General features: G+C 40.0%; 1 protein-coding gene and 1 long non-coding RNA gene across 4 annotated transcripts in view; one reads left to right on the forward strand and one right to left on the reverse strand.

Annotated features, from left to right (window-relative positions):
• Positions 1-820: 820 nt before the first annotated feature.
• On the reverse strand, positions 821-19,947 carry LOC145441583 (sodium- and chloride-dependent betaine transporter-like). 3 transcript variants are annotated; one of them, XM_080319483.1, is made up of 15 exons: positions 18,945-19,947; positions 18,449-18,522; positions 17,520-17,567; positions 16,778-17,072; positions 15,531-15,657; positions 15,170-15,314; positions 14,975-15,110; positions 9,945-10,079; positions 9,776-9,879; positions 8,314-8,438; positions 7,127-7,239; positions 5,430-5,564; positions 2,108-2,311; positions 1,605-1,772; positions 821-1,537 (listed from the first exon to the last, which is right to left on the reverse strand). In XM_080319483.1, exons 2-15 carry the CDS (start codon positions 18,484-18,486, stop codon positions 1,460-1,462), a joined length of 1,851 nt encoding a protein of 616 aa, XP_080175609.1. In that variant the 5' UTR covers positions 18,487-18,522; positions 18,945-19,947; the 3' UTR covers positions 821-1,459. The 3 variants fall into 3 exon arrangements, with proteins under 3 accessions (XP_080175609.1, XP_080175608.1, XP_080175607.1); XM_080319482.1 differs by having other exon boundaries at positions 16,778-16,908; positions 16,963-17,072; positions 18,449-19,947; XM_080319481.1 differs by having other exon boundaries at positions 18,449-19,947.
• A 2,596-nt stretch (positions 19,948-22,543) lies between these two features.
• Positions 22,544-22,909, forward strand: part of LOC145441597 (uncharacterized) — a 209,639-nt gene continuing 209,273 nt past the window's right edge. Inside the window, exon 1 of the long non-coding RNA XR_013915866.1 lies at positions 22,544-22,777. This is a non-coding gene — a long non-coding RNA (uncharacterized LOC145441597). The remainder of the gene's footprint in view (positions 22,778-22,909) is intronic.

Genomic DNA, 22,909 nt, shown 5'->3' on the forward strand with positions numbered 1-22,909 from the left:
AACAAACCTAATCGACGATCCATGAGCAAAGTTAGCGAACGAAATACCGCGCTGTTACACGAAGGCTGGACAATAACTGTTAACACACATGAATGATTTCGCTTAAAATCAGCCAGCGACGACCGTGACAACAATGTAGAATAAGCCCTCAATGTTTAAAAATATCTCGTGCCAAGTTCCAACTCGTGGCCTCGCACACGTCATGATCGCCTGGTACATAAACATCAAACACAAAGGGATCCAAGTACAGAGCTATCTTATAAATAGAATGCATAAAAATGAGACGGACAAGCTTATTCGGTAGCCCTACCACAAACCACAGCTTTGCGCTGGCAAGTTACCATCGAACTAGAGTTCTAGATATCCCTATCAACACCACACGCATGTCAGAAAACGTAAATGGTAAACTAAACTCGCAAATGAATCTCCTCGTTCGATTTCCATTGTCCTTGGATACACCCGGTTAATAATAATACCTCATATTAGTTCGAGAGACACTGTTTGTAACTTTTCAGAGCGCTATCAACTACGTCATATTAGTACAATTTACAAAACAAGCAGTGTAATATCTCTATTTGCCCAATGAGCATACGCAATTCGGCGATCATGATGATTCAGTTCACTGTAGTCAACAAAAGTTATGTCCATAGCGACATGCGACGCCGACGCCGTTAGATGCATACGGGTTTAAAATATGGAATTATACTTCCATCGTTCGCTAGTAGCCTAATGCGATGAACTCGTCTAACGATTTTCTCAATGATCTACCGCGCGAACTGTTATCTATGTAACTCCTGTATTACAGTCAATTGCGCAAAAGAACTATTTTCAAATTTTTATGTCAAATCTGTACACTTGTAAAGTTTACAACATGAACATGTAAATATTGATATTTCAGTTCTGTTGTGAAAGCAACTACTGTGTATCATAGAAAATATACTCTACTTCATGCCATACCTTCAGCAGGCCAAATACTAAATGCAGTTTGAGAGCATTCACCAGCAAAGTATATGTATTTGCGATCGAGACTGGGCTTAGCTATGAGATTGCTTTACTTTTACAATCCGATTGAACTACAATCGTACAGGTTGGGGTAAATTGGAAGTAAATATTAGTAATAATGGTATCTAATGATCGTTTCTATTTCGACCTTCATTTTACTATGTTCTCATTTCCAAGTAGCACAAGATTGCGACCCAAAAGCAATAATAGCAATTAGCAACAATCATTCGCATATTTATATTGTTGAAAACACTGCAAAAATACAGCATGGACAGTGGACACTAGTATTTATGAAATATCCCATCACACATTGGCGTTTCATGCCATGATGAAGCCATGGTGTTATTGAAAAAATCTGACGACAATGATGTTATATGATCGTCACGATTCAGTGATTCTAAAACAAAGCAACTCGTGACATGTCACGGGACGGAAAGCAAATCGGGTTCGCGCGTTTCTACGCGGCTGCTTTCATTTCGATGTGTTCAGGTTGACTGGTTCGTCTGCAGAGCACACTGATAGTCGCGTGCCATCTCTGAACGCATAAAAAAAACGCAAAGTCACGCAATTGAGCTCTAAAAGAAATTTCCATCATCGGTTACTTGTGATTCCGGATCTCTTCCCTCCAGCATTGATTTCACTGCGAATATCGGAATAGGTAGAAGAACTGTAAGGCTGATCATCCAACCGACAACCTCGGCCCATGTGGGGTACTCGTATTCTCCAAGTTTCAAAGGAGTGTATTGGACGCATGCCACAAATAGTATGACCTAATGAGGATAAATAAAATTACGAGAAACTATAAGCGATGGATAGGCAAGTGCGATGGCCAAAGATATTGCAGATCCTGGCAGTGCCATTTTTGAAAAAATTCCACACTGTGACAGATGAAGACGACTTCGATGAAACTGTGCTGAGAGTAAATGCTCGCTTTCAAGTGAAGATAGTGCGTCATAAGTCACTTTATTTGAAATACATTATTCATGGATACCAAATCCATTGAAACTTTCAATGCAAAATGACAATCCCAAAGCGAATACCCCAGTAAATACTTTGCAGATACTATTTGTTAAGACATGTGTGCCGAGAGATATTTGGTACATACCAGGATAACACATGGATCCACAACAAGCATGCTGTATTTCACCAAAATGTTTGGATAATATCCAATCATTGACTTGACATCATCAAAGAACTTGTCCATTCCATAAATCCAGGCTATTCCAACGATTTCGCAAAAGGCTATCGAAAGAACGCAGAAACCGCTTGTTCCGTACATGTTAACGAGCTCGAAAACGTAAATCCCGCCCTGTAACAAGGATGTTGCAGGTAACAATATTAACATCAGTGAGATGTCTCGTTGATATCCACGGGAACGTGGATCAACTGAGCCACGAACGTTTTGGGTGACAGCTCACTTGAGGGAAAAATACCAATGACATTTGTGAAAATCAATTCAACTTCAGTAGGGTGGAAAATCATTTGAGTGACGAGTGCCATGGGCTAAATCAATTCCAAATAATCGGTTTGTTTACAGTAAGCTCGCACCGGACCAACGGCTTTGCCAGGAACTACATGCGACGCCTCTCCTCGCCATCTCATTGGTGTAAGTGGTGTCTTATAAGTGGTGTTTCATATATAAAAAGCCTAGAATTGGGCCGTGCTACAAGTCAGCAGCTGCGGATTAATAATTGGCTAGGTGTAAATGACCATAGTAGTCGACAAACACCATGAATACCACAAAACAACAACAACATACGACGCCTTGTAGTAGATATGCATGTATGCGATTATAGGATATACCCACAAATCAGTCTCTCAAGCGATTATTTACCAAGTGGACATACACCCAGGGTTGCCATACCGTCCTTATTTCTAAGATTTGTCCTTATTTTGAAGGGCCACGTCTTAGAAAACTCAACTGTCCTTATTTCTAAGAAATGTCCTTATTTTCGACTTGCGTCCTTATTTTGTCTTATTTGCAACCACTACAGGACTTCGATTGTTTTCCTCCGATATCTGTGTTGCATAATATTCTAAAATTATACTTTTGCGTCAAGATTTTATTACAAATTAAATGAAAGGACCTCTCGTGACGTACACACCATAAGATTTGACTTCTAAGTGGTGAGATAGCTAGGGCAGTGGCTAGTATAGCAGTTTCGTCTGTACCAAGCTACCGCAGCGGACATCATTTTAGCAGTAAACAGCAGTACCAGGTTCCTGCTGTCTGGTCTACAGCGGAATAAGCTCAAGCTGTGGAGAAGGCAGCAGATATTGCTTAGTGAAGAAAGACGCAGTGCAGTCGACACATTGGTTAAAAAGTAGTAAAACTATAAATCATTGATAAATTTATCTAAATTATATTGCACTTGCGCATATAGTTTCAGCTCCTATTAAGGCTAAATCTGATTAGTTAAAATGAGCAGGAGTAAGAAAGCTTTTCGTTTATGAGAGAGAATTCAAAGGTATCTAACAAAGCTTGAAGGGCGAGTGTTTCGCACATTGCAATATCTGCAATTGTGACATTAACCTGGAGGCCATAGGAAAGACCGCTATTTCAACTCACCTTGATACCCCAAAACTCAAGAAGTGTGTCATAATGATTAATTTGAGCCAGTCGATGAATAATTGTTCCACAAGTCGATCAGCACCAACGACCACAGACTACAAGGCAGTGGCTGCAGACTGCAGAGGGTACCTGGGCATACCGTCAAATACCAGCAATCATTCCTCACTAACGATTGCACATCGCAATTGTTCAAAGCAATATTCCCACATCGCGAATAAGTTTTCTTCAGCCAGGACAAAGACAAGCATTGTTTCCGGAGTTCTTGCTCCATACGCACAAAAATGATTTTGTCTAAATAACCTGGAGGACGGCTGACGAAGTGTTGTTTCGTCCCAATGTAAAGATAAACCTAGACCTGAGCTGTCGTGAGATTCATGAAGCACATTCTAATAACGCGGAGTTGCTGGAGCAGATTACTTCTGGCGAAAAGTATGGAATCTGATATGACACGTCTCGTATAAATACAAAGTATATACAAAAACGATTTTTCATGCTAATCTAATTTTTCGTCTGTCCTTATTTTTGGGTCCATGTCGATGGCAACCCTGCATATACCTGTTACTTGTCGGCGGGATATAAAAGTGATGTTGATGTTGAGTGTGACGTATACGCCGATAAGTGATGTGAAATAGCGTCCATGAGTATATATGGGCAATGAGCAAGCATGCCACATATCAGCATGTTTGAGTATGTGAGTTAAAGTTACGGTTACGGTTGAATCTAATGCTAGGGTTGGGGTTAATTTTGGAGATACGGCTGGGTCGTGTAATATTAGTTTTGGGTAGAGAAGTCACGTGCTCACTGCTAAAGTGTCGATTTTCACTGTGTCACTGACCAAAATATCGCGCAGCCGTGAATGAAAACGCCGATGACGTTCACGCTAATGAGATGAGTTTGCGATCCTATTCTGATTCCATTGCGAGCACGCTATTAGTGCTAAAACAGAGGTCTCAAACTCGAATGTGCTCGCGGGCCAATTTCCTACTTTTTGATGGGGTCGCGGGTCGCAGCACCAATAATAGGGGAACTCAATGTATTTCCGAGTAGGCCTTATTTGACGGGACGTGGCAGACTGACATACCATACGCCTCTTGAAAATGTTATTTACTATTGTGAATTCACGATTGGCACGAAAAAAATCACACTTTAAAATATTTGAATAAAATTGTTGCTGTATGCCTACTGGGCATGGCTGCTGTAGACACCATGCGAGAGTAAAAATGCATCAGGACATCGTAAAAGCTGCCGCGTTATAATTTTGCAGCTTGCGGAAATTTGACGTGTCACAATTATAGGTGGAATAGTATTTATTGAGAATTTTACTAAGATTGATCTGATATCAGAGCATTGGAGCAGTATACACTACAGCCTAATCCGGGTTTCGGGCACACTCCTGATAACAAAGGCTATTGATCTTGTCATTAACTATGTCAAACTAAATCAGCGTTAGATTCACCTTCGAATATTGGAACAGATCTAAAACAACTTGAATATAATGATTACTGTGCCCTAGCAATAGAAATTTTCAATCGCCTAAGAATTCATTGATCTTCCACTCAGTGGTAACTTTTGAAGGTGATGTAATAGTGAAGTTTGATGAGTAGTTTCAAGTTTCTGGAGTAGTTTTAGGGCAAATTTCCAATTTTCAAATGAACAAAGATATATGGCCGTTAAATATTGTCGAATACTTCGAAATCGAAAATTCGGTCGCGGGCCGCGTGTTTGAGACCTCTGTGCTAAAATATGGAAATTTTATTGTGAAGATTTTACAAAACAGTGGTAAATGTTGTGTCATCGTGCAGAGAGTCTTACATTTGGGATTCGTTTAATGTCAATGACAGAAATAGGAACGTACATCGAAAAGCATTGGTAGTCCCAAGAGAAACGGGAAGAGGCACATGCCGAATCGGCAGGTCTGAATTCCTGGCGAATCGAACCATTTCGGTCTGACATCTTCGAGAAGCCTGGTTATTCCTTCGATCGATCCAAACTTCAAACAGAAAAGTAATTCGGTTTCATTCCATGGCAGCGGAACTCCAAGTAAATGCATTTCTAGAGTCAACCATTGGGATTATGGTAGGGTTACCATACGTCCTCTTTTAAGAGGATTTGTCCTCTCTTTTGGCTTTTTTGAAAGTGTCCTCGGAGGACGCCCAAATGTCCTCTATAATGAGAATTTGTCCTCTTTTTTGAAATTTTTTGTTAAATATATGTGAAAATTTAACTGAGATATAGGAAATCAACACTCAAATAACGGTCCGACGGGTCTCTCGGGAGTTGAGCGAGTAAGATGACCTCTTTTATTTTTAGTCAACCAACGGAAAATAAGACACAAAGTGGGTATTTCGGGAGTCGAGTCGGAAAGTTGACCTTTTTTTAGTCAACTAACTACAAACTGGGAATATATTTACCAATTTTTCAGGATTTTACTCCGGTATTTCAAGTCTGAAAATTCCCAAAATATGGTAACCCTAGATCAGTGGTTCTTAACCTTGCCTCCAGCGCCCCCAAGGGGCGCTGGCGATTTTGAAGGGGCGGAAACGCTCAGGGGGCGATATGGGGGGCGCTGGGCTCAGGGGGGCGCTGAAGAAAAATGGCTTCGCATTAGATGATGTGGTAGCATGACATATTTTTAATGAGTATTCAGAGCAAATTAACATTCCACAAAACATGTCAAATCCCGAAATTTTTTGTCGCTTTGCGCGATGATGTTTGCTACATGTCTTTTCATACATGTAGTGGGTTATTATAATTCATGTGAAACGACATGCGCGTACTTTTAGATCGCCAATTTCACATTAAAACATGGCAGTCACGCTTGCTAGGGTTATTTTCAACAACATGGTTCGAATTATGTATTATGTCCCGTAGCGCACAGCGTGTGAAAATCGAAGAAGGAGGCACTGTATATCACTTTTGAGAGTGAGAGCCCCTTGTGCATAAATAAGTTTTGAAGCTGTGCGTACGAATTGAATAACTAGATATACTTGTAGCCTAATTGAGAACTACAAAATTATATCGTCCGAATATTTCTTTATCGTATCATAAAGGATGATACTATCTAGTGTTGTGGTTCACAACCTCACATGAACGTTATATAATATTAGTTGCTTTGTTTGGGACATTCATGTTAAAATTATTAACTGGGCATGCAATTACCACACATTCATTCATGCATTATAGAAAATTTTGGTGCCTAGGGCGACCAGGCCACACAAACTTTGCTGACCATCGAAATCACGCGACAGGGGGGACGAAGCCCTAGGAAGTTTGGTTTATCACGCTATGGGAGCGAAAGACAATCTTTTCTTTAGGGGGCTGATGAAGTGCGGCTACGGCCATCCCTCTTACCCATTGTCTTGATTAAAGTCCTCACAATATGAGTTGGGGGGCGCTGGAGCATGATATTTTTTGAAAGGGGGCGCTGGAGGAAAAAAGGTTAAGAACCACTGCCCTAGATTAAGGTACAGTGCAGAAAGTTGACCAATCAGTAGGTAATCTGTCAATGTATATACTTATACAATCCTAACTAAAATAATGTATATCTCTTACTGCGGTGTCAACCGCTATGAATCCCAGCGTGGCGAAAAATAATGACGCCCATATCTGCGAGCCAGGCAGTAGTGTGAGTCCTGCGGGAAATACCTCGAACACTAATCCAGGCCCTGTGAAAGTAAGCGTACTGCACGGATCCCATTGAAAGTGGATAGTTGTGGGACCCTGTTATAGCGCAAGATCTGAATCACAATGCCTGTTCATTTGTTCACTCATTGAGAGATTTGTCGCTATGGTAACGGCGTTTCACGCGCGATGATGATATTATTGACTATTGAGTGTATCATTCTTCGCGGAAAGAGTGTGTTGCTCCACCAGTGTACCACCCCTGATATACGGGTGTGAATATACACACGAAGCCAGAACCTACCTCAGACTTAAACCGCGGTATAAATCGAATACAGCATTTTAATCCAAATTAAGCATACACGTAGGAACTAGTGCGGAGCATGGACCGGAGCCGAATTGGATTTCCGGCCGGATTTTGTCAATTTTGGCCGTACCGGATCGGAGCCGGATCAGTACTTTTTTGATAAGGCCAAAATCATTATGGATAAGCATGTCGTTTTTAACTAAATAACTACCAACCAACCACACGCAAGTAACCGCCAAGTCAGTGCGAATATAAACGAGCCATAGTTATAAATTCACGGAACCACTGTACCGTGTTGGGCCGGATTTCCGTCCGGACTTTTTCATTTTCGGCCGGAGCCGGATCGGAGCCGGATCAGTACTTTTTCCTGATACGGCCGGAGCCGGACCAGAGAATTGAAAAACCGGATCGGAACCGGCCCAGAGAATTTGCCGATCCGCTCCGCACTAGTAGGAACGTATGCACGTAGGCCCGTATGCCCTTTGGGTGTGAAGTGAAGAGTGTACGGCTGTGTAGTGTGTACCGTACCCTACATATATAAGTCATGATTCGCATTATCGGCTTGGTGTTAGACCTCTGTATAGTGTAGTGGTTAGACTGGTCTCGCAATCTGTAGGCCGGGTTCAAATCACATGGGTGGAAGTCACCGTAAATCCCAGTCACTAACGAGCAAAATTCATTCCAGTACCGGCTCAATCCCCGGTGGATGGACAGTGTTGCGGCTGGATAGGCATCCAGGACAAGACTTATTCAGCCTAAGTATATTGCGGATTAGTGATCCGCTGTGGCAAGTCGAATATGACAAATATACCTTGCTCTGCAATGTCGGTTATGTTTTTACTTTGAACATGTGCCATGTGTCCAAGGTAACAGAATATTACGAATCCGCAGAACACCGACGATCCACAGGACGTGCCAACACAAATGAATGCATTTCTGAATGAAGCAACAACGTGCGAACGTAGAAATTAATGAAACATACACACCAGGGGTGTCAAACATACAGCCCGCGGGCCGCATCCGGCCTGCGGAGCAATTCTTAGTAGATTGAGTACTGCTTGTATTATCCAGCACATTTCTAAGAAATCTTGGCATTTTTAGTAAAAAATATACTACCATTAAAAGAATCCTCAAGACAGCAAATGTCGAACTTGATCAGTGATCACTGTTCAGTGTTCATAGACCGCATTGTAACCATCCGACGCTAGTGTTGCGGTTTCACTCATGTCACCAATAAGAACATGTAGGTGACATTGGCGCCATATTCCGAGAAGGCAAAAGTCCACACTGAGTTTAGAGTTTTATGAAAAATAGACCCAAAAGTAGTTATTCAAAGAAGCGGAACCGCCAGTGCAAAACCCCTATATGCAGGTTACATAGAGAATATAATAGTTACACAAAGAATATAATTATAATATCCGTGATTGCATTGCATTGCTAACTAATAATGAAGTGAATTCCAGCGTTCCCGTTTACGGTTAATTTACTTTTATTCATCACAGCGCAGACGCACTACGCACGGCAAACGCCAAATTACGACTACAGAAAAGGGAACATATATATATGCCAACCTATCACCGATAAAGCCACTGTTTTAGCGCCTCATAGCTGTATTCAACCTGTCAATCATCGTATTTTGCCAATTCGTTTGTTTGTGATAAATTGTGAAAAAACGCCGTTTTGGAATAGAACCCCAATATTACCATAATATAATGCAATATACTATTATGTATACAGGCTTGATAATAAAATATTCAAGTAAAAAAACAGGGGAGTGGATTTGGAAGTAACATTTTGAAATTATTTGACCGATGCGACCATCGAGCGATTGAAAGTTTCGAACTCGGCCAGAGACACAAATTTAGTTTGACACCCCCGATATACACGAAACGTATGGTCAATTGGTCATTCTCCAATAAACTAACAAAACGATGTGAATTCTATACATTCCACGTGCAAACAAATCAGCCGGTGGCCTACTAAACTCTGAGTCGTCGCATATCCCGTGTCTTCTTAACATGAGAAGTCGCATCTATGATTTACATATATAAGAATGCGCTAAGATATACTGTTCACCGTGATGGCGTGGGAACAAGAACTCAAATATATTTAAATGTGCCAATTAACGGGCATTACGTATATGTCCAAACTTCTTACGATTTCCAACATCAAGCTAATACGCAAGCTTAACCCGGGGCCACAAGAACGTTTTATACATCAAACAGTTCTCTTACACCAAAACATGTATTGCTTTCTCGGCTACATTTACGTACTTGTAGCAATCAGTGTGATACTTGTTGTAACTTCCGAGTCCATACAGCACGGCGAACGAGACTCCTAATGTGTACAAGACCTGGCCTGCCGCATCCAACCACACCTGGCAATAGTAAGTCGCATCATTTGCTTACCAAGGAATTACTAATATAATGCTGTTTTATATACTTGCGGTCTCGCTAGTTCCTCTAAACGTGGGTATATGAAATATATAACTCCATCTCTGGCACCTTCCAACATTGTCCCACGTATCAGCAAGATCAGAAGCACGATGTAAGGCGATATTACAGTAACGTATGCAACCTGCGAGAAAAATTCAAAGTAGTTATATTCTTTCCTGTGTAGGGTTTCGTTAGGAATCGCCCTATTTGAAATAAAATGTTCAAAAATCTCATTCAGACGTATTTATTTGTTTTCAAACCATCATATATTTTCATCTCAAGAAAGTTTCCAGTTGTGGAGAAAAACTACCGACTGCATGTGACCTATCAATAAATTGACTATCTCATATAAATAGACCTAAAATCTTGTCTTGTCATGTATAAGTTCCCGTCAGATCTATGCAAACTATCAATCTACTGGTTCAATGGTTCTTTACCTTTTTTGGGGAGATTTACCATAATCTGCAAGCCTTCGCGGAGCCCCAAATTTTCGCCGAGTCATAAAAACAACAATCTACCACAACACACATCTAAATACACATCTAATACATTACTATAGATTTCTTGTGCACAATGTGAACTATGCATCAGCAGAGTAGTAAAAGAAAAAACGAAAACGCTATAATCAATATTTATTGCAAAGAGTAGTGACTACTTCTGTTCTTTTTCAGATACCGGTTCATAAATGAGAGGGTTCATCTTGGTAAGTGTCATCGTGCTGTTCGCTCGAAACGTATCAGCGTGATACGAACTGCTTTAACTACAAATGAGCTTATAAATATTGGAGATAGAATAAGCATTACAGAAGGACCGGATTTTAAATTCGAAGTCGAATCTCCCCCGCACGCGTACGTCACTGCGTGACTGCATACGCCATACCGCCACAACAATCAACATTCGATTACTGATCGGGTCTAATTATTTGCAACCAAGTGACGAAAAAGGGGGTATCATCATAATACATATGTATGAGTTTTGTGTTTGTGTAAGTGTTGGAGGTTTTTCTAGGCTCCTCCTCGCCATGTGATAAGCGTAAACGTGGTGTCTCGCAAATGCCTAGAACGAAAGTAGGCCGTGCTACAAGTCGGCAGATCAGGAATCATAGTAAGAAATATCGGCCTCATGTAAATGACCATGACTATAGTGGTCGAAACACCATGAATACCAGTTGACTCCAGAATCCCATACTCCAGTGGTTCTCTGACTTTTTTTAGACACGCCCACCCCCCCCCCCTTTATGACGGTGAAAAATTTCGCGTCCTCCTCATCGTCATATCGCAAAATGCAACCAGAATGCTAGCAATCCCGACGGTTAGTTGGATGGAATGGAAGGTTATGACTAGGGCGAGTTTTTGCAACCTTTTTTACAGATTCCGGCAGCTTCCTAGATACTCAGAAGTTATGTAGTATGGTGTTTTAAGCTGTTTGGAGGATTCTTATATTGCAACATTTTGCAACTGTTCTCCATTTTTCTCATGCAACGTTCCGTAACTTTTTTGATTTTTCATGAAATTTTTTGCAACTTCTATCGATGCTAATTTTGGCCAGTGTTTTCGATTTTTCATGAAACCAACTTTTTACTGGAAATATTTGAAACTATATGTAAATAGATCGCTTGATTATTTCACTGCGTTTAAATTTTAGATCCTTTCTGATTTGACGTACATTCAGGCTAGACCGCCGTGAATTATATTTTCACCGGGTCAATTATTTTAGGCTATTGATTTTGCTGAATTCTCCAACAACGAGTTTTGCTACAGTGCCTTGGATCGATTCGAGTATTTCACACCCTAATAATTTCAAGGAACTTGTTCAAAAATGCAGATTTTTAGTGCGACTTTGTGAAAAATAAACGCTACATTTTACTGCAACTTTTGTAAAAAAATAATTGCAACTTTCCACGGATTTGACTGCAACAAAAACTTGCCCTAGTTATGACTGATGATGAGAGAATTCCCAAATATGAAGTTAGGACTGTACACAGATCAAAATCATTGCGAGCTGATGTGATGTGCTTGCAGCCATTACCCGCTCGCAGAGTCATCACTGCTAACAGTGGCGTCGACAGGGGGTGGATTTAGGGGTGGGGGTTCTAGTTCCAGAAGTTTTGTAATTGAGTAGATCTGGTTCTAGTAACACATTGTGGAAATAGAGTACAGTAGAGTACAATACAGTATACAGTACAGTAGTTTATATACAAGTCTGCTTTGAGTGTATCAATAATAGCCTATAGCCTATATATAGGCCAGTGGTCGGGAACCTTTTTTGCTCGAAGAGCCATATTGGCCCTACTTTTTCCATCTCAACTCCCAAAGAGCCATACATGTCAATCAACTGTTACGTCACAATTGGAAATTCGTGACGTCATGGTAGCACTAATTCGAACTCACTACATGGGATTCCTCGTGTGCGCCACATTTTCTCAGTAAAAGCTGGTATTTATTGTTCGAATATAAAGCTCGAAACGAGGGGTAAGACGCAGACGGGCCAAGCCTCCACCAAGGATAAGGCAATTCCTTGTATAAGTAGCTTAGAATTTATTATAACTGATATTAAGCGAATGTGACTGTCACACTGATTCCAAAAATCTGGGGCAGAGATAATAAAGTCAGCTGATCTGGGAGAATGCTAATCATGTGATTAAAAATTGCTAATTGGGACGCATCTCAAGCGGAGATAATAAAGTTTGCTGATCCGGAATATGGCTAATCGTGTGATTAAATACTGCTAATCGCGACTCATCAAGTTGGAAAGGTTACGCCCGATGGTTAGTCGAGGTGTCCCGAGTTTTAAATCAAGTGGCGTTATCTGTTGCATCATGATGCGAAAACGCGTTAAAGGCCACCAGTTGTCAATTTGTTGAATGAAACAGCAGCCTGATGATAGCGAAACTGCCACCGTAATATGTCGAATTATCATCATCGTGAAATGAAGGTCGTGTCCAATTCGTTCGGTACAGCTAAGAAATGGATTATAGAATATTGGTATCGCTCTGCAATGGCGGGTACATAATTACTTACAATTAGTGAAGCTATTACCTAGGAGACCATCGGCACGGTCATTATCAGAAATATTTGTGCGTAGGAATGGTACGCAGTTTTTATAGATAACAAGTTATCTATAGTTTGTTCTGGTTTGATAAATCAAGAGATTAACACTAACTTTATGCGCTGCGATCAACCGGTTTCCTTAATCCTGGGTTGATAAATCCTGACGAACGCGATAATCGATTTTTATGTCTAATCCAACTTTATTATCTCCGCCCTAAATACTTATCGACTTCACCATTCTCAAAGTATTCGACGGTAACATAACGTTGCGCTACACGCATAAATTTTATACTACACAGAACGTGGAGAAAACGGAACGTGGATAGCTATGGCGTTGTTTGTAATTCGAGTTTGTAACTGGGAGTGTCACATCCACAACAGTTCATTTCGCGCCGTAGATCAGGAAGACAATTTGTATTTGAAAACTGGGTTTTGAAATGGGCGGCGCCATATCTGCTGTGCTCTTCGAGTCAACGTATCGCACAATTCATGATTTCGATTCGGATACATCGCCAGGAGGTCTGAGTCAGTAGTCATTTCGATGGCGTGGGTTCGAATCCCATCGCTGCCACCACACCAGGATACAGAGCCTGTACTACCTGTTGCACCACGAAACGATGTCGCCACACGATCAACGTTTATTACAGAAGAGACCTCTTAACAGCACGAGTAGTCGTTATGTCAGGCAACTAAATAAACGGCGCAATCAGAGAACTAATCATTAGCGTGCCAATTAACAGGTGCCGGGATTCGGCTCCAGTATATTACAAACAATACTAACGCATGGAATTTGCGAGTGGTATTGGCCGCTGGCGTGACAGTCAGACTTGGACAACTAGAAAATGTTCAGCTTTTCTGAATTAGATTAGAATTAGAATTAGAGCTCCACAGTTTTTTTCAAACTAGATTAGAATTAGAATTAGAGCTGCACAGTTTTTCCAAATTAGATTAAAATTAGAATTAGAGCTACTAAGCCTTTTCCAGATTAGATTAGAATTAGAATTAGAGCTACACTTAGTTCGCAAAAACTTGGAAATGGAATGAAATTGTATATGGGAAATGAATACAGCAAAATGCAGTTCACATCAAATCACAGTGCGTGGTGCAAAAGGCCGTGAGGCGATAGGCGCCACATAGTTTTGTTTAATAAACAACAACAATAGTGCATTCCCATAAACATGAGAATGGTTAACTTCTGTACACCAAGCTTGGCTCGAATTTTACAATACTTTAATAGAATATTACTTCTTTTATGGTAACCATGGGCATCGCCCATGTTAGTCAGAAGGGCAAAGTACTAACGTAAAGTTTTAGAAACTAGAATGCTGTTCGCAGACTACAAGCAACTCTAGCAAGCTTTATTCGTCATAATATCTACTATGACTGCACGGTGTAAGTAATGCGATGCCGGCTTGGCACTGGATTTCCCTGCGCAAGCGGGATATTCTTTTTAACTCACTGCAATAGTGCAATATGCCTCGGACAAAGAGGCATTTTCAGGAAAACAATAATTAGATTAGAACTAGAATTAGAGAATACGGACATTTGACAAATTAGATTAGAATTAGAATTAGAGCATACGAACATTTCACAAATTAGATTAGAATTAGAATTAGAGCATGGAAGCATTTCACAAATTAGATTAGAATTAGATTACTGGCATTTCGCTCTAATTTAGTGAAATTAGACAACTAGAATTATCTAGTTGTCCAAGTCTGGTGACAGTAACTTAAATTTGATGATTTTGAAGAGAGGGGGTCCGAGCCCCTAAACCGGAAGACGGCATTTTCTTTACTTCCCAAAGACATGTTTATACTGCCACGAGAATAGTTATTTTGGCCGTGATGAAAGTTTACCAACAAGTCGCTGCGATATTGATCAATTCAGTCCAAAAATAAATATTTGGCAAAGAGCCATATCTTATACCCAAAAGAGCCATAGGTTCCCGACCACTGCTATAGGCTATATAGTTCTATCAATGCTTCACCTTTCCTGTCGTTTTAATTCCTTTCCAAACGCACAAATAGCATATCGTCCAGGATAAAATGAAACAAAGGATCATTTTCCAGTTGGTTAACGATCCCATATCGTGGACTCCGTTCGTTTTTCGTAATACATAGTTACTGAAAATTTGTAGAACATATTTGCTTTGTCTTCGATCGAATATGTCATAAAACCATACTTCCAGAATTCACCAGTTGACGACGTTTTATTTAATACGTTGGTCATATTGAAATCCATGCTTCTTACAACAGACTGGTTCGTAGTCACAGGCGATCCTACAATGGCTCTTACTGGCATGCAGCTGCCCGTATTCCATTCATTATCTTAACATCATCATCTATTGTTATTGATCAACTGAATCAACGAATTCCTTCGCGTTTCGTTCGACTATAATGTTACTTATTGTCCGATGTTCATGGACTAGTAATGATGAATGTCCACGGCACTAAAGTAATTCCATAGGAAGACAACGCTTGTATGCATTATTTGACCTTTGTATTGTAACCAAGTCGATTTATTTCGTCCTACTTTCGACTTACCGCAAGTTGCCCAAGGCAAATCGCCCAGAGTCAGCGAGTGAGCGAGGTAGAAGAGAATCCAAGCCATAACCACCATGATGTAACTGATAAAGTACCAGCAAATCACAAGAGCGGAATATCCAGCACCCTGGTAATAGGCGGTATATGATTACGTTTATATAGAACATGTAATTTAAAATACACGAATATGTCATTGGTCAATTGACAGCCTACTAGGAATCAGTAGCGATATTCACGGTGGAAATAGAAATGCCTTATCAACAAAAAAGATTACGACATTAAAATAAAATATAAATGGGGAAAATTAATCGAATCCGATGTTAACTTGGGAACACGAACGGCATGAAGTAATTAAGTCAATATCAACTAACTCTATATGCCCACCTTTCGGGACGGGGCAGAAGCTGATAGGTAGCCCACTATCTATAGTTCGATTAACATTAGGTTAACGATCTGAAAAGCTAGTGTACAGATCTGGGGGGGGGGCATATTTCCTCTAATAAAGCATTCGCAACTATAGATGTATACTTCCCATTTTATGGTTGCGATTTGAAATTGGAGTATATGAAGACGTGGATTAATCGTAAATTGTAATTTTGTCAGGTAATTGTTTTTGCTTTGTTTGCGCGATATGTAATAATCGATCGTTGTAAAATATGATTACTTACAAGGACTGTCATATAAACTGATGCCCGTGAAAAGAAATATGAAGATTTAAATATCAAATTAATGTGTGTCAATAGTTTCAAGTTACGAGAAGCATTATTCGATATGAGGAAATTTCGTGTTCATTTTATGTTATGATCCTATGGTCCTACGTGAAGCGGGGGGCAATAATTATTTCACTATTCTTCAATTACTTAAGGACAATCCTATATCTGAATCTGTGGTCGGTTAGTCGCATTAGCAAGGGTCCGTAGCGAGAGAAAAATCGATCGTGGGGCGCCAAATCGTCAGCGATTAAAAGCTGTGCTACGGCTATATCGTGATATAGGCTATCAACTATCAAGCAAATGACGTTACGATTTTCAAGATATTGTTCTATAATGAATTATGCTGAATTCTGATCTCAAACGTTATATTGTCTTCTAAAATCGTGCATAATCTTGAATACTTACGATTAGTCGTGATCCTAATCGACTACTTTGAGATTTTGCTGTGATCGTAATCGTAATGTTTCAAAACTAATCGCAATCTATTACATTGCTGAAGTAATCTCCCCATGACAGTATGTGATATAACTTAACCCTTAGTAGCGGAACCAAATCCCATGAACCAATGCATCCACTCTGTGTGAACTGGCCAACCGCTGTCTCCATGAAGAGCATTGGCAATCCGATGACGGTGGCACACATCAGATACGGGATCAGAAATGCTCCTAGAAGCTGATGATGGTAATTACTAATATTGAAAGACTTTCGCATATTGTTACCTCCTCCGTTTTTGAAGCAAAGATAGGAAAATCTCCATACATTTCCGAGCCCAACGTTATATCCGATGACATTCAGTAAGTATTCAATAGTTCTGCTCCATTCCAGCCTTCTATCATATCGAAAACGGGAGTTTTACGAAGTCGGTCTGACGCCCGACGCTCAATTTATTTGGAGATTTATTGTAATCATATGTTATAATCATCACTATCAAAAATAATTTCGTCAGGATATATTCAACATGATTTTCTCAAATTCGGTGATGCTTTAAACGCGTTTGCGGCGCGCTTGCATTCCGACACCGCCCTCTCCTGCCATATGACATCAACAGAAATGCAGGAACGTGAGGTCAGAGTACAAATCTATTTCACTTGTATGAGACTTTTTCCTATTCAATCCTATTCAATGACAACGACAATCAATAACCTGCAGATAGATGGACTGATAGTCGCAACCAAATCAATATAGGGCTACATTGTAACGCTTTTTGAAAGTTGAAAATCCGAACGACGAATCAATTAGTAATTTGGGAAATAGCATTGTGCTACTCAAGATTTACCTTGGTTCGGTGTCATCCCGGTCAATTTTTCGTTCTTTCTTGTCGATACTATTAGAATGAAGGATTACGTTATTTTCATGTATCTATGAAATAAACAAGCGAAACACCCTCTCAAACTGCCCCTCCCCCAGGATCGTGGCAGCATCTAAGGGGGCGCGAAGCCGCCTGAGAGAAATGGTGTTCTTCAACACGAAGTGAGATTAATTTCTGCTAAAACTTCTAAGTTTCAACAACGGCAATATTCCTAATTATATTACGATTTTAGACACAAAGTTATCGAGAATAAGATATTTCCTTATAAGGTCACGTCATGTGCCATGCGTAATATGCCTTTTGAATCTAATAAACAAGGATGTGAATCGAAGTGGCTTGCAACTAGTCACTCCGAGTATGTTCAACAATTAAGACCCATTTTGTAAAATGCTACTCTTAAGAAAAACGAAAAACATTTTATGGCAGGCCGAAAGTCCTAAATAAATTATGCTCTTGTCGTACATATGCGACCAGTAGAGAAAAAAAACTGTTTCCCCCGCGAAGAAGTGCCAAGTTTGAATAGAGTACGGCCGGCGCCATAGGTTTTTGATTGAGCTTATGGTCAGGTAGCCTCTGTTTGAGTTTAGCACAAGTGGGTCAATAGAAGGTATTAGACACCAACATCGTTACATTATGCAACGTGTTACCATTGCGCATGATTAGTGAGAAGTATCTCAACAGTTACAGCCATCCGTGCCATCAATCTAGGGATTCTATGCGTTGGGATTGGAAATATTTTTGATTGCTCTTTTTAATATCTTGTTGATATTACGATAGCGGTGGCGTGAAACTTTTCACTACCGTCTAAAAAAGTTTGAGAACCACAACCATCCGGTACTGAGAAATGCACTTGAAGATGATAAGAAAATATGTACTAATTAAATATGAAGGCTTACAGATTTCCGCATTCGTGACTGATTTCAGTCCCTGTCATCGTAGTTGTATCCGCAATTGTTATTGCTGCTTTAGACTGAAAACAAGAAAGTAAGTTAGCATACACCATTAACACGGGCACTGTAACTCTCGTATAGGTATATGTGGTTTAATTATATGCGCTCAAGATCAATTGATACTGATAATATCACGCACTTTATCTTATGGCGATAAAAAAAACAGTTCGATGCCGCATTCTACCATACATGAATATCCAGTTTACTAATTTAGAGTGTAAGAAGGCTTTCACTCTGTTGGCTCTCGTTCAAAATAGGGAATGTAAAATCAGTGGTTGTCGTATGACTGAGTGCCATGATAACGAGTCATTCAAATTGACCCTTGCTGATTTGAAAAACTCGATATTTTGAATGCCTCGCTGTTAAGACACTCGCTGTGTTGAGTCTCGCTAATTTGCCGTCATGTCCATTGCCCATCCTGATAATATGACGTATTGCTTACCTGAGAATTATCTGTAACCGAGTTAAGTACAACAGCATGATAGCAATCTTAAAAGATCGGGTGTGTTTACGTTTTTTAGCCCATATGCATTAATGACATATCGCTGATGATCAGGGTTTACATGTAGAGTTGTATTCAAAACAAAAAATCTATTTAGGACAAACATGTTTAAAACGAGGCCCTTGTTTAAAACATGTTTTGTATCTTTTTCTGTAAGCCATGACGTCACGAATTTTCAATTGAGACGCCATACTGGATTGACATGGACAATTGAAAATATAGCTCCTTTAACGAAATACGTATGCTATAGTTGTTGAACCGACTATTTTGAGGGTTCCAACGTCGGCTATATCAGGTGGTAATCGTCCGTAGGCTCATACAACATGTTTTTTTAAAGTACTTACACAATTGTGGCACAATTATACAACTCGAAAAAACACAATTTTGTTTTTTTAAAGGCCTTTGTTTAAAACACTGTTTAAAACATGTTTTAAACAAAGTGTTTTAAACAACCATTTGTTTTAAATGCAACCCTACATATAGACCTAGTATCTGCGTCTTCAATGTACTTCACATAGAAAACTTTACCTTCTCAATTTATCTAGCTGCCGTACGCTGCAACAAATAGTCTCAGCATTAGAAACATCTACAGAATATGACGCGTAACGGTTGTAGATTTGTACATGGAGATATTTTGATAATAATGCGTTTTGATATAAACGCACTAGAATCATATGTTTAATGTTCTCCCTGGGACGCTCGAGTACGTATTTAGAAACAATCGTCGCGATAAGAAAAAAACATTGCGGTTAACGTATGGATCCGACTTGGACGCACCGGAACTGCGCATTAGGGGTGTTCAAAAATGACTTTTTTTCTCAAATTGTACTGGCTACTTGATAAAATTGTTAGGTTACCTAATTTAAGCCTACGCACCAAATTTGGTTCAATTCCAGCGAGTAGCCGCATTGCTACAGGAGAACAAAGTTTCTATTTATTATATAAAAATAAACGAACAAACAAATTTGAAAATTTTCTGTTCACCCCGTGAAAGGGTTAGGTTGTCTATAGAAACGATGTTCACCAAATTTGACTTTATTCCAACCGGCGGAGTTCTTGCGGTCGAAAAATTTGGATTTGGATAGAGTAGTATTGACGGTGGGCACACTTATAATACTTAATGAAAGAGTTGGTCACCGTAAATTCTATTTGATTGATAATCGAAATTTTTCGACGGCCCCAACTCCGCTTCCGCCGGTTGGAATTGAACCAAATTTGTTGAACATCGTTTCTGTAGGACATCTAACGCTTTCATGGGATGAACAGAAAATTTTGAATTTTGGTAAATTATTTTTATATATTAAATAGAAACTTTCTTCTCCTGTAGCAATGCGGCTACTCGCTGGAATTGAACCAAATTTGGTGTGTAGGCTTAAATTAGGTAGCTTAACAGTTTTATCAAGTAGCCAGTACACTTTGAGAAAAAAATACATTTTTGAAAACCCTTACTGTGCATCTTTTAGCACACCATATCCTTACTATGAGCATTTGTTGGATATGAAGGAGAAACAGCATACCACATGTCCTATAATACCTCATTCTTAGACTCAAAACCTGGTCAATTTAGAACGATTCGCTGCGATGTTAATGGAATGAATACCACGCTGGGGGATCAGCCTGTTCTAAATGCTATACCGGTATACACGATATCGTAGGCCGCGGTGGTGTGTAACTAGTTTTCTTTTCTTTGCGGTCGCTAAAAGGTACATATATCTTAACTATCGAAGTCACTCATTCTGTGCCGGCGCCATAACGAGTGGTACTGGAATAGTCGACTCGGCTCGACTCGGAACCTAATACACCTTTCGGAACAAATCACTCAGCAGCTCCATTTTTCTCAACCCTAATTGTCATCTACTGCTTGATAACAGTGATTCGACCATCATAGGATATCACTGCAAAGTAGACCACAGCGGTCGACGTAACAACGGCAAAATCCACGCTGCTATTCAACCGTTAATGACGCGATGTTCTCTCCTGTCAACGCCGCCTTTGAGATCTGGCACGCTGTTTGACAGGGCTACTATAGGCAATGGTTGAATGTATAGATCAAACCAGTATCCTACTGTTAACCCATGGGTCGCTGTCCAAACATACACTGCAGCATCTTTGAAAATTAATGACGGCTATAGAGACGGGTTTTGATTCGGGTAATAGACTCATTCCTTTCACTCAGGCGTGATGTTCTTTGTCACTGTGTGGAGGTCATCGTTGTTTGCGGAGTAAAATTATATTAAATTACAAGCTGAGGTAGCGATTTCCAAGACATGTCAAACTATACGAAGTGGAAGTAGGATATTTGATCGAGTGGCCGCATACTTTTAGCAGTTGATCGGGGCGGCGGCTACTTTGAAAATTATTAGTACAGCTTCTTTGAGGTACAGAACTTCATATACAATTATTAGTGGATCTTCGCCACTAACGCAAACTGACCAACGACACTGTGTGCAATTTTCGAGAATATGATCAGTGATCAGTTACCAGGATAGTTTCACTCAGTTGTGTCGAACATATATGGATCTACAACACACACAAATCCAGCAGTATCTCATTGTGGAATATATTTCTGGAAATGGTCGTAGCAATTATGTAATTAAGTCGTCGCAGTACTAGTTTAATATGGTTTTAGTCCCCTGCTAGTCTACCTGACCGGAATGGTCAGAAAGCGAATGCAAATGTTGTATTCAAAAAGTTGCAACTTGTGAATTATAATTGACTTCAGGTGGTGCAAAACTTTAATATCACAACAAACGATGTGCTCATTTGCTCATATTTCCAAATTTATTCCACTTGGAACTTTGAGACTGAATTTCATCTGGAGCGAACTTCAAGAAATGCGGTTGACAAAATGCCCTATTTAAAATAAACTTTCTGTCATTATGACGTATTAATGATACGTAAACAGATTGTCGAATGGTATCTTTGCAAAAATAGGAACGTCATGAATTCCGTATGTAAGGAGTAAGGACTATAGGGACGGTGCGTACGGCTGAAAGGTTCCGGTTCGAGTTAACGAGAATTCTCTTGAAAGGTTCTATGTGAGCACGAACGTGAACTGAACAAGCACCTATGACGAAGTTGCGAATTGTGACGTCACAGTGGATCAGCATCCATAGACTCAACACGCGGCCCGCAGACGATAATTTTGAGGCCCGCAACGTATTCGATTATGAAAGCAATTACTACGATATGGCGCTGTTATTTTTACATTTTAATTTAGCTATTTTACTCTCTCATCGCACCATCGCTGTTTTGTTTATTGATGACTCATTCTGGTTCCTTGATATGCTCGAGTTGAAATTGGTACTGTTTTGATAATAGTCGGTATTCCTCTGACAAGGCTGAGACCTGGAGTTATTGATGGGGCTCCATCCATGGTAGGAAAAGGGTTGATTGATTTGCTCAATCGAGATCCCGAAATCCTAGACGTCTTCTCATGGCACTGTATTTTGCATAAGAGGTGGAGAACTCAAAGTGACAATGGCCAAACTTATCCCATAGCCCGCTGTACAACCTACTCCCTATCCTCCACCAATACCATGTTGAAAATGATGATTTTCATGTTACATGAGACATTGTTAAACCGTTGTATATATTGTACATATTGTGTATTCGTTGTATACTGTACTTGTGTTTGGAATATTCTGGAACTTTGTTAGCTAACCACTGGTGTCCCTGCAGGAGTGTGACTGACTCATATTGAAAGTGTTCTGGTTTCTCGTGTACGTTCGAGTTAATGTTTTGATACTCGGGTATAATTGGTTTGATTCTGGGTTACCTCGTGGTAGTACGATACGTCGCTCGCTGTATGAACAGGTCCGCTGTAATATACTCTGCTGTGTGTGTCGGACTGATGTCTGTCAAGTGTAAGAAATAGGGAATCTCAAGCCGTAGGTAGAACGGAG

This window comes from Botryllus schlosseri, chromosome 6, assembly GCF_051294905.1.
Source record: "Botryllus schlosseri isolate E-star chromosome 6, Bs_hap1, whole genome shotgun sequence".
Taxonomy (NCBI): Eukaryota; Metazoa; Chordata; class Ascidiacea; order Stolidobranchia; family Styelidae; genus Botryllus; species Botryllus schlosseri.